The 13,341-nt window shown below is 34.1% G+C and overlaps 1 protein-coding gene across 2 annotated transcripts in view; it reads right to left on the reverse strand.

Annotated features, from left to right (window-relative positions):
* TRDN (triadin) overlaps positions 1–13,341 on the reverse strand; it is a 273,616-nt gene that overhangs the window by 42,975 nt on the left and 217,300 nt on the right. For both annotated transcript variants that reach the window (XM_073022439.1, XM_008007178.3), the window contains one exon: positions 2,685–2,738. In XM_073022439.1, the coding sequence (XP_072878540.1) occupies positions 2,685–2,738 (54 nt within the window). The remainder of the gene's footprint in view (positions 1–2,684; positions 2,739–13,341) is intronic.

Below are 13,341 nucleotides of genomic sequence, written 5' to 3' on the forward strand. Positions count from 1 at the left end.
CTAGGTGTCTACCTCACCATTGCACCTGACTAAAAAAATAATTCCCCATCTCTCTACTTCCTTTCCAATTTGGGTCTATATGGATTTCTTCCAAGAATTTTTTTATGTAATACCTATGAACTAGATTGATTTCCCACCTAAATTCTAATTGGCTACAAAAAAAATATTGTACAATTATTCTCCTTCCGCTCAACATTCATCCACTGAAGAGTGAATCATCTTTTCCCTTCAGCTAGTCTCTTCCCTTGAAATCTATACATAAGCATGAAGAGATGCAAGCATGCATACATACACATGCATCTTTTTTTCCCCATTCTTATATGTTTGATAGTTTCAGTTTACAGTTTACAGTGACAATGGAGATAGTTGATCTCCTCATTACTCAGGTTCCAAAGCTCAGTATCATTTTTGTTCTTTCCTTTGTTTCTTTTCATATATTCTATCAGACATTAGTTCTTCAAAATGTTAATGACATTTGTGGTTTTTCTCTTGTCATTGCCACCGTCCTAGTTGAGGTTATTGTCTCATGTCTTAATAGAAACAAAAGCCTTTCCTTATATTTACCTAAATGTGTTAGATCTCCAAATTGGAATTTACTGTAGTAGTGAGATATTTATTTTGTAGCCTCCTCAGTGCCTCAAAAGTTTGGAAAAATAATTTTCCTTAAATGATTTTAAAATTCCAAAGAATATATGCTAAATCTTAATAATAGTTATAAATAAATATCAACGTATACACATACATATGTATGGAAACCAGATTTTTAATATGTCCTTGGTTGTAAAAGTTAAAAATCAATAAATGAACAGATCTAATCTAGCGTTTTACCATGCCACAAAGATCATGATCAGTTTTATCACTTATACTTCAAAAACATCAGTCTGCTATAGGATTATTGCTAATTTTGTTTAAGTTTTGTCTCCACGTGAAGTACTTGCAAATATTAATTATTTCTATGCATAATTTAATTATATGCCTATGACATTAAAATAAACATATCTAAGAAAGATCTATGCGGGATTTGCAAAGAAGTGAAAAATATGCAGTTCTGCTTCGGTGTGTCCCTGCATTGGTGTGTCATTTTTATTTTAGTAAATGTATACACAGAATACCTCACTCTTGCCTTGTTCACTGTGCTTCACCAATCTTTTCATCCAATTTCCTTCCAAGGATAATTCTAACAAGACTTTGAAACTCTGTGTTACTATTTACTCAAAAATAAATATTTTATTCCAAAACAATAAACTCTGAAGTTGTCTTGTCCAATGTATGTTAAATCTTGAATGGTTAAATGTAGTTTAAAGAGCCCCTACCCTCAAGCTCAAATATGAAGCAAATTTTCGAATATCTCTTAATTTTCTTCCTCATGAACGCCTCTAACATGAGGCTGAAGTAACTAACACAAAATTCCTGCCTCAAGTCATAGTTCCATATCTACACTATGGTCCTCAGAAGTCTCAGTTAAACAGAAGGGGTCTAAGGTGATTGTGGTTTTCTATGAGAACATATATACACTAATAGCAATGATTTCTTAAACTGGTAGTCATTGGCTTGAGGAACTCACCCTGACCTGCATTTTCATGTATTAAAAAATCAAAGGTAATACAATTTGTCCTGCCTTTCTACCATTTATAATATTTACTATATTCCCTATCAGAACTTTCCTAAAGAAAAACAAGTTTTTCAACATGCAAACTAAAAACTGGTGTCACAGTTTTTAAAAATTCTAGCTTATTTTGCTCACAGAAAACATCCTTGAGTCAAATGGCATTTAACAAACCCATGTTACCAATATTTTGGGGAGTGATTCTGCATGTTGTTGGGTCCGAGATTAAATACAAGAGAAAAATGTTGCTCAGATATAATACATTCAGTCATACATCATGCAATACGCTCAATCTGCTATGAGAGCCTTCTACCCCCTGAAAATTGTACCACCACCTATGTGTATCTCCTTTATTGCTTGATATCATATAATCTAGCATAGAAGATATGATAAAGATCTTCTCCAGTAAATATTGTATCTTTTATTTTCTAAGTGCGTTCCATAAAGTTTTGCCACATGACAAAAACAGAACACTTGTACCCTTCCCTTATGCTTTAATCAAATTAATCCTCATGGTGTGAGATGAAAGGACTTTTGATATCCTGAAGATATTCATAAATGATGAAGCTAATTTTCTTAGATGGCTCATAAAAATAGGATAATTATTTTATAGCCATATCTGGAACCCAATTTTTACAGTTTTGATGTTTATGAAGTACTGTTAATTTAATAACATTCTGATTCTCTCATGTTACATAAATTACAAGGTATACTGAAAATTATAGAAAAGTGCACGTTATTTTATATCTGTGTCTGTATTTCTTTATGCACATCTATGGCTTATTTTTAAAAATACACATAAAGCTCAAATACTGAAACTTGGAGCCAAGACTAGTTATTGGGTCCTTAGGCATTTCCTCTGCAAATCTGGCATTACTCTCAGTCATGTTTGCTAATTACTAAATAAATACTTGAACTGTGTATTTTCATTCAACAATATGTTTTTTTTGCAATATCCCAGCAGATGGTGCCATTCTGCAATAAACAGTTTTTGCTTTTGTCAATCAAGTTCTATAGATGTTAAAAAAAAAAAAAAAAAAAAAAAAAGCCATGATTTTTAAAGTATTTTATTGCTTACCTTGTGCTGTAATTTTTACAGTCCCTTGTTTGGTTTCAGGAGCTTTTCCCGGCTCTTAGAATGAAAAAAAAAAAAAAAAAAAAAAACATAAATTACCATGAAGTACGATTTTGGAAAAATATATAAATAAAACAGGGGCAGGGGAGCACAAACACAAATGAGCATAAAAAGTGTTGCCTTTGACACGCAGAATTTTTGTTAAGAAATAAACAGTTATTAGAGGAATTGCTGAGAATTGAGCTTACTGAAAGAAAGACATGACTGAAGCAATTTAAAGCATAAGATAAAGATTCTAAAAACTGTTTTGCCTCACTGTTAACTGGCCATGGAATATCACTTTGCATTTGTTGAGCATCCGAATTTGAAAATCTCAGAATTCTATGTAAATTATTTCTGTATTATCAGTCCTTCGAAATCAATGGTACACGTAGAACCAAATAAGATGACTTACTGAAGGTCCCTTAGTGACTAATATGAGAATAAAGCCTGGAACAACCAATCTCAAGTTCAAGCCTTTGATTCTAAAATGCCCTTCCCTAAACTGCAGTGGCACCAATCACTATTAGTGTGGCCCGGGGCAAAATATATCCGAGAGAATGAGCAAGTTTCATTTCTGATCTTTCTTCCCTCTTGTTCTACATTTTTTACTTTTTTTTTTCTCCTTTGTTCAGAATTTTTCCTTTAAAGAAACAGAATTTATTTTAAACAGCTTATATGATAAACATTTAAATATACTTAATCAGAATGGGAAATAATGGGTAAATAAAAATTTCAAAAAATAGTGGCTCACTTCACATTTGACTTAGTATGGTTCCCGATTGTCTTTACTGTTTTCAATAATTGAATTATTATTTAATAATGGAAAGTAAGATTGGGTCATTTGTTTTAGATATTCACTTTTATTCATTCATCACATGTTTAGGAATAATTATGTGTGGACACGAAGTTAGGTGTATATGTAGTAGTTAATTCACATATATATTCAATCTTTCATTTAATTGTTGTCAATGTTGATTATAACTTGTTTAATGTTGATTTGATTTCTAATTCATGCTTTACCTCTTGTTGGTAAGATAATTATTCATTTATATATAACCATGATTATAAAAATGCTAATTTTTATTTGTTGTTATATAAAATACATATTATTTGATCCATAAATATTCTAATTACTATAGCTATTTCTCCAGACAAAATATCTTTTGCCAAAACTGAATTAAGTCTACTCTTGATATCTTCATAATTAATTTTTTTTCTGGAGGAAAACTGCACGCATGCTAGTACCATCTTTGTCAAACCTAGACTAGATGGTCTCAATTAGTAATTATATATGACTGACATTTAGTGGACAAGTATTAAATCATTGTTGACCAAAACCAATGGAAGAAAGGAAGAAAATAATATGACCAAAATTCTCAACAAAAGAACACCATTCTGCTCAGATGTTTTACTTCCTGGAGATCTCAAAATATTAGAAAATTATACTGTAGTTTGCAATTAAATGTTAAAGAAAAAGATTTTAAAATATCAGTAGGTAAAGTACCTTAGAATTTGTAGAAATATTTGCAAAACTTTGCAGCCAATTTTCCTTCTATCTTCTCCTTTTTCTTTATATCCTCTTAAATCACTGATACTAAACAACCCCATCACACCTAAGATTATATTAGACCACTGAGGTCACACACACCTGCAAATTATGTAGTGCTTTTCCTAGGGCCTTATCACTTCTCCCACAGACCGTTGGGTTTCTCTGTCAGCTGCTTTCTCCCTCAGGGGTCAGGTTCAGAAACATGCCCCGATTGCTGAGCTTTTCCCATTTGAGTGTCCCAACAGGTTGGTCATCTCTCAATGGAATTTCCCTCTTTAATAACCTTAGCCTGTCCTGGGTTTGGCTGTGTGCATATTGTGCATATTGATTGGGCGTGTTTTAGGGTTCCTTACCTATGGGCTCTTCTTTCTACTAAGACTTAGTTTCCTCCCTAAGTCTTCCCTGAACCTCATTGTCCCGTCCCCAACCCATGCCAAAGAAAATAGTCCACAAATGCACACCGATGCATTGAAGATACTGTTTCCAGGTAAAAGTGTATTTTAAAGAGGTCATTCTACAATGTCTACCTGCAAAAGTATGATTTTAATGGAGGAAAATCTCGGGATTGTAGCAGTATCATGTTTGGCCCTCATAACTCCATCTATTCCTTCTCTGATTTTAAGCTTTAAAGTTCATTTATGAGGTTGGTGCAAACACAATTGCAGTTGCACCACCCTCAACTGCGTTTGCACCGGTCTAAAGTATTAGATCACAAACTACTACATGATGTACATCTCAATAGAAATTAACAGTTTAAAACCAAATGCCTTTTCAGTAATTCTGCCAGCTTGCATCCAACCAACAACAGTATCATCCTTGAAACTATTGAGGACACATGCAAAGAAGATCAGATTTGACATATGATCTTGCACAGCATTTCCATTTTCAAAATTGCATGACATTAGGGGAGGAAATCGACCCTGAGTCCATACATGTACGACACAAGAAGGCTGCACCAAATATTGTACTACAGAAAACACATTAATCCAGACAGACAAATTTTCGTTATAAATAATTTTTCTGTCTTCTTTTGATTTCTGCCAACTACAAAAGAAACTACATTTTTGTTAGGGAAAATTCTAAACCTATACAAAAATAAAGAAGACAGGATAATGAACCCACTGTTTCCAACACCTACGACAGTATTTCATCTGTACTGCCTGCACTATACATATTCTAATGAAAATTTCATTGTATCGAATGATTTTATCTTGTCATAGTTTTGGTTATAGCTATGTTTTTGGAAATAAAATACAATGATTTAAATAAAAAACAGATGACCACAACTATACTCAACTAAAGATTATAGTAATTCTGAAATTGATAAATAGTATTTTGGACTTTTAAATCAGAGACAGGATGGACCTAGATTAAAATGTCAGCATAATTCACTTGGGAGTGTTTTCGCAGGAAATTATCAGAGAAGTTAGTATTTGTAGATCCCTGAAACATGTTGTATTTATATAAACAAATTGTCATGAATCAGATGGGCCAAATGTTTCAATGTCTTCTGATTCCACAGACATGGAACAATCTGATTTACAAAACAGAAAAGATACCATTAGTCTGCAAACATTTTGTTAAAGAGCCAATTTTTGCACAGAGATTTAAATATTAGTTTAATATAATTAACTTTTCATCTCTAGGACACTGTTTATATTTTGACTTCATTTAATGTAAAGTGCAAATCCAATACATTATCAAAAATAGGTTTCATATAACTTTAGAGGCAAATGGACTGCTACATTGTCAGCTGCCAGAATTGGTCTTTGGCTAATGGACAGCAGATAAAGAATAATAGTATTGTTGAAAATCCTATCCACATCTCACATGTTTTTGAGCATTCTCTCATCTCTGAAAAAAATCAGTGTATTTACTGTGTTTTAATTTTAGAATAAGTTGGTAGAGATCAATTATTACTTCACAAGAGACAATAAGCAGTGTTATTCAAATACCTGAATAACATGTAAGTCCCTTACTTATAGTAACAACAAAATAAGTAAGAAAGATCCTCCCAGCTGCAGTGAAGTGACTGGACATTAGAGAGAGGAACTGACAGGGGCAGGAGACTGAGTAGCAGCAGATGGTAAAGCAGGTAGTGGGCTCCTACCACACAGACTTTGTCCTTGTTATTGACAATACCCAGCCCACTCACCTCCACACTACGGATTTCCATTTCAATGTGAAATAATACAATTATTTACTCGTACAACTTCCCTTCTTACTACCCTATAAATTCCCTGAGATCACTGATTGATTGTCACTTGTTCAACTTTATAACTCCAGAGTCAACAAACTGCTGGAAAAATTGTCTCTATGAAACATGTAAGAAATGGCACAGAATATCTAAGTATAAAAATGAAAACAAAAATCCAATTGACTGCGTTGAAATGGAACATTAAGTTCAGGAATCTATTTCACTTTTAAGATGATACAAAATCTCTTTTTGTCTTTGATCTCTGATATATGTTATTCAGAAAGTGTATTAACTCTAAATTTTAGAACTAGATTTTTAGTAGAATATATGGTAACCCACACTGCAGTTGGGAATTTTGTAAAATTAACTAATTTAGACAAATTTGCAAATTTTTAATTAATTTGAATGGATTTTGATAAAAGAATAGGAGGGAAACAAACAGCAAAAAATGAAAATATTGGAATTCTATTGAAGAGCATGTTTGAGATAAACATTTTTTCAGGGTCCAAATTATGAATCAAATTTCTTTTATTAATTTTCCAAAGAAAGGAAAACAGCTTTAAAAGCTGTCTCTTGCTATTTCTTCAACATTACAAGTAACTTAGAATGTTCTTTTTTTTTTTGAGACAGTTTCTCACTCTGTCGCCCAGGCTAGCATGCTATGGCACGATCTTGGCTCACCGCAACCTCCGCCTCCCAAGTTCAAGCGATTTTCCTGCCTCAGCCTCCTGAGTAGCTGCGATTACAGGCATCCACCCCTGCGCCTAGCTAATTTTTTGTATGTTTAGTAAAGACAGGGTTTCACTATGTTGGTCAGGCTGCTCTCGAACTCCTGACCTCGTGATTCACCTGCCTCGGACTCCCAAAGTGCTGGGATTACAGGCGTGAGCCACCGTGCCCGGCCAACTGTTCTTATTTTCTTAGGTAAGAAAACTAAATATAGAAAAGGTAAATGGCTTTTCCATAGACCAGGAGATAAATTCATGTTTATTAATTTAGCAGCTACAATTTGACCCAGCAATATAAAACCTTGAACCCTCAAAATATATACATCCTTTGTTTTTTGCATAAGACAGTGGAAACTAATGACAAATTATCTTGCAGTCCAATGAGTTGCTAGATTAAATTCTAAATTATTGTTTTCTATTCTTATAAAATCCGTGTTATTTTTGGATATAGATAGTATCAAAATACCAAAATAGAGAAAGGTTAACATTTAAGCTAAAAGTTACTACATACTTGAAAGCTCTAGGCTAAGCCTCTTGTACTTAGAGCTCCAGGAAAGCATATTTCAGGGGCACTGCTTCATTTCAGTATGATAATTACCCTATTGAGATGAAATTAATCATGAAGCAGCCTTTGGCCATCCTGTGTGACCAAGGGGACTGAAGCCTGAAAGAAGGGCCTATTTGCAGCCAGATATGCAAATTGCAAAAGGTGCACAATGCAGAAATATGAATAATTTATCAAAATAATCTGTTATTGCTAGAGGTTAAAAATCTAAATAAGTTGGCAAAATGATTTACAATAGGTAGCATAATTTTGCTAGATATTTTCCCCCCAGAAAATCTTCACCTCATCATGCCAAGTATTTTGTTTTGGAATCTAAGTAGCCTTTACCTTAATAACTTAGCATTATAGCATTTAATTCAGAAAAAAATTGATTATTCCATGGCTACTAAAATAGTCTATTTTTTAATCTTTAAAAAAGAATATCTCTTCCATTTAAATCATTCCAAGGATTTCTTAACTTGAAAAAGAAAGAATTTGGATGCTTTTACTACATGTAAGTCAAAATCTACCTATAGATGTTACACGTAAAACCAGCTTTCTCCAAAAATTAAGCATAGGAAAACAGAAAGTGTTTGGGAAACATCAATCAGAATAATGAGCATTTCCCGCTCATGGCATTAACTAGCTTTCTGGATAGAATGTGTGAGAATGATAAGTTTCTTAAGTAACCAACAATTTAGGATTGAAGACCAAGGTATCAATATATTTAAATGATTAGCAGAAGAAACTTTTTTTAATATAAAGGAAAGTTATGTGCAAGGAACAGATCATCTGGCCATTTACTCTTCAAAATATTTGCCATATTAAGGGCAGATTACATTTAGACCAAGAAAAAGGTTTATTCCATGTATCTAATAAAACAACAGAATGCAATACGATGGGATGATATGAAGTCCCATTTCTTGAGATGCCAGAGAAAGAAATACCTGTCTTAGAGGGGTCCTAGACATTTTTGCCTAAAGCAAAGAGAGAGTACCAGCTGGTCACTCAAGTTTCCTTTCTAACTTCTATAGCAACTTTCTAAAATCAGTGATTATGAACACAGATAAAAGTATTAGAAGAATTTGCCTACATTATTTGTGATGGCAAATTTCTTGGTTATTTATTCATTTGTATTATTAAGACTTATCCTGGTAGTCCTCCACTACTATAAAATAAGCATTCCTTTTGCATTGATATTTTAAAAGCAAGCATCCTGACCAACAACTTGGAATGATTTCCTTAGGAGAAGCGTACACTTTCCAGAACAGTTAGGACTCAAACAGAAATGTGAATTCTACTTAGAATTTTAAGTAGAAATTTGACACTTTAGTGAAATAAATGTTATGATTTGGAAAAACTATTGCATTCTCCATGTGAGTGATTTATTTATTGGGCTAGGATTGATTCAGACTCTAAGAAAAAAATACAGTAATGATTTTAAAAGTCAAGAGTTTATTTTAGAAAATAAGCCATTTTATTTGACATAAATAATATGTATACACACAAACACACACACATACACACACACACAAACATATAAAGGAAACAAAATTTCTGATTATTTAGCCATATTCTCCAGTTAGAATTTCAATTTTAAAAATTAAATAAGGTCTAGTTGACAGGACCTCTAATTTTGACAGTCCCCAAGATTTTTGGCACCAGGGACCGGTTTTGTGGAAGACAATTTTTCCTCCCAGGGACAGTGGAGGATGGGGGTAATGGGGGATGGTTTCGAGATGAAACTGTTGCACCTCAGATCGTTAGGCATTAGTTAGATCCTCATAAGGAGTACACAACCTAGATCCCTCGCATGAGCAATTCACAATAGGGTTCACGCTCCTATGAGAATCTAATGCCCCCACTGATCTGACAGGAGGCAGAGCTCAGGCTGGGATGCTCCCTTGCTGGCTGCTCATCCTCTGCTGTGCAACCTGGTTCCTATCAGGTCACAGACCAGTACCAGGGTTCGGGGACCCCAGCTCTAATGTCCAATTTACATATAGGGTAGAGAGTGCTTTCCTCATTAAACGGTGTCGTAGAACAATATGATCTAAATTTAGCACTTAAAAAAAAAAAGCCCCTGTTTTTCTAACATTAGTAAGCAGTGTATGTGAATATCACCATTCCGTTTTTCCTTTCCTAGAAAATAAGAAACACACACACCACTTTTATCTCCTTACCCAATTTGGAAATGTTATAAACAAACAGAATTGTGTGAATGTAGTCCTCTGAAAATATATCAAAATAAGAAAAGTGGAAAGAAAAACTAAGGGCAAAGACTGGCTTTTGTGTATCTTGTATCTCTAACACAGTTCTTGGTACTGAGCAGGCATCCCGAAACATTATTGCGGTGAATAAGTGAATAATGATTGGGAGACAAGGTGTTTGAAAAGCCAATATTATATGCCTGACAATTCTAAACCAAGTATGTGGTAATTATCCTCACAAAATGACGCAGACTTCTTGAGCCCTTTTTTTCCTCCACAGTTCTATAGATGTCAAAATCTAAAGATGTTATAATCAGATTCAAAGATAATTTAAGTTTTTTGTAAAAATGGCTAAGTTTGTAAAATGCAGATTACATTGATAAATTGCCATGATTTCCAAAGGCTAGAAATCCTGAATGAAGAATTCTAAATCAAGTAGACCAAAGAAGAATTCAGAGGTTATTTCTAAGCAAACACTTTCCGGTAAACTTAGTCCTCAGATTAAACAGGGGGTTAGAGGTTGAACATTGTGCAATTTGATTTTCAATGAGAAAATGCTTCTCTAAATAATTGCTGAAGTTTGTCACTTATTCTTCTGTATTTATTGCATGAGTGCTTACTGGTAATAAGGCATCTATATTACCTAAACATAAGAACTAGTTCCACCCACAGTTTGGTTAGGAACGCTGTGTGAAAAAAAACTAAATAAAGTGTATGGTAATCTGAGTTTTAGAGATTGGCAATTTTTAAGAAGGCAGGATACAGATAAGATTTAAAGGAGGTTGGGTGTAGTGGCTCATGCCTATAATCCCAGCGCTTTGGGAGGCAGATCACCTGAGGTCAGGAGTTCAAGAACAGCCTCCTGGCCAACATGGTGAAACCCCATCTCTACTAAAAATACAAAAATTAGCCGGGTGTAGGAGTGCACACCTGTAATTCCAGCTACTAGGGAGGCTGAGGCAGGAGAACTGCTTGAACCTGGGAGGTGGAGGTTGCAGTGAGCCAAGATCACGCCACTGCACTCCAGCCTGGGCAACAGAGCGAGACTCCATCTCAAAAAGAAAAAAAAATTTAAGGAGAGATAAGGTGTAGAGTCACAAAGGGCGAAGGGAAAGAAAGCTGCAGAGTGAATGATAATGTATTCGCCTAAAATCATGCATCAATCCAGCTGGAGCAGAAGAGCCTTGTTTGATGTTAATGAGAAGTAAAACATGGGAAATAAGCAGAAGGCCATTAGCCTGAGGCTGTCTTCACATTGCGAGTTCCTACATAATGAACTGTAACCTAACTCAGTATGTAAACAAACTGAAACCTTACTTAGGAGTATGTTTTTTGTAATAGAAAACAGAGTCTCAGTCAATCACAAACAGCTGAGCTTCAGCCAGTCACAGGCAGCCAACTGACCAGACCATGCCCAAATAAGGCAAATGTCTAGATTTAACCAATCAAGCTATTTCTGTAGTTCCCTTCCCGTTTGGGCTATAACAGCTCACTGCCCACCTGAGCAGAGCTCTCTGAAACTCTTTAGTTTTGAATCATGCCAGGTTTATGAATCATTTTTTTGCTCAAGTAAGTTGTTAAATTTAATTTGTTTAAACATTTTATTTTAATAAACCAAATGTTAAAGTTTATTTAAAAGTAAAGTATGGTCAAAATAATTGACCTTGAAATCTCAGCAAATAAGGTATACTTTTGTCTTAGTACATTGAGCACTACCGCATTTTTGGGCAGGAAAGTTACACGGCAGTGTTTTGAAGAGATGAAAGTGTCCAGGATTGTCTGGGGAAAGGGCTTCTATCCCTGTAGCATAGAAGCCAGGTACAATGTCGCTGGAATACTCGATGTAAGGTGATAATACCTTAGACTAAGCAAATGTTAATGGAAATGGAAAAAAAAAAAGCTAGATATTTAAAAGAAGAACCTAATACAATTTTGAGATTTGTTTGACATATACAGAGAAGGAAAGAAGGCTGTTTGTTCAAATTTAAAAGAAAAACCTAATACAATTTTGAGATTTGTTTGACATATACAGAGAAGGAAAGAAGGCTGTTTGTTCAAATAAGACAGACTGATAAACAGAATAGGTTTTAACATAATTTAAAGCTTTTGACACATGGTAAGTTTGAAGCAATGGTAGAAATTCAAATGAAAATATTGAGTAGACATTTGAAGAAAGGAGGGTCCTTGAAAAGATATGGAGATTCTAAAGTCATATACGTCGAGGTGTAAACTGAAATGAAGAGAGTGAGCAATTTTTCCCAGAGACAAATGAACAGAAGGACTCAGACTACCATCCTATCAAGAAATATATTAGTTAATAATCTATAAGAAAAATCCAAATGTTGATTTCAACAAGGCCAGGGAAAAGACATTTTTTTTTTAATGAGGCAATAAACTTCAGGGTTAAATAAAAGAAATAAAATTTTGTATCTAAGAAATCCCTGGGAACCACTGTGGACATGGTTTTGGAATAGAAATGAGGATAGAAGGAAGCCTACCTTTAGCGTTCTAAGGTGGACAGTAACAAAATGGAAGTAAAGCGTGGAATCCATTCCTGTGACAAATATGGCAGAGGCACTAGGACAAAAAGAAACTACAAAGGGATTTGAAGATGGCAGGAAGAACAAGCAAAGGTTTTTTTCCTGTTTTGTTTGAAAAGAGTAAAGAAATGCCAAATGGAGACAAATATATGGAAAAATCTGGGAAGTGGGAAGACAATTAGGGTAGCAAGATCCCAGAATGTGTGGGAAGAAATAAGAAAAAAGCATAGGTACAGGTATCTGCCTACGGAGATAAAGCACATCTTAGTCTAGAAATCAAAATTCCCTGATTAAAATAGCAGGAATATATAGCTGCTTCCTAGAAGGACAGTATTCTGATCAATGATGACACATTGCAGAACATAAGGAAGAGCTCTAAACTTTAAAAACTCAACATAACTGAAAATAGAATTTTACTAAATAGAGAAAAGTTTTGAGAGTCAAAATCAGGAATTAAGAAAATATAGGAGAAAAGAGGAATTGAAAAAATGTAAGTAATACAAATAGAAAATAGTGAGAGAAAAGACAGCAGTTGAAGGGGAGGAAAATGGGACAAGATATTTGATATTCAAATCATTACTGAAACAATTCAGGTTTTATAATATATAATTAGGATATTACATGTTATTGGTGAATATTCTAAAATCTTAAGATTATGGGGCAACTTTTAGTTCTCAAACCAAAAAGGACCACCTAATAAATAGTTAAGAAATCCCTAACAAAGACAGACAAGTCACACTTGATTATTTCCTTCTTTCTGATATTGGACTCTCAATCTTCTCCTTGGAATTTTATAGACATTTATTAAAAGCAAAGCAAAAATTAGGATGAAAGGACAATTAATGTTGAA

This window comes from Chlorocebus sabaeus, chromosome 13 (genome assembly GCF_047675955.1).
Source record: "Chlorocebus sabaeus isolate Y175 chromosome 13, mChlSab1.0.hap1, whole genome shotgun sequence".
NCBI classification, from domain to species: Eukaryota; Metazoa; Chordata; class Mammalia; order Primates; family Cercopithecidae; genus Chlorocebus; species Chlorocebus sabaeus.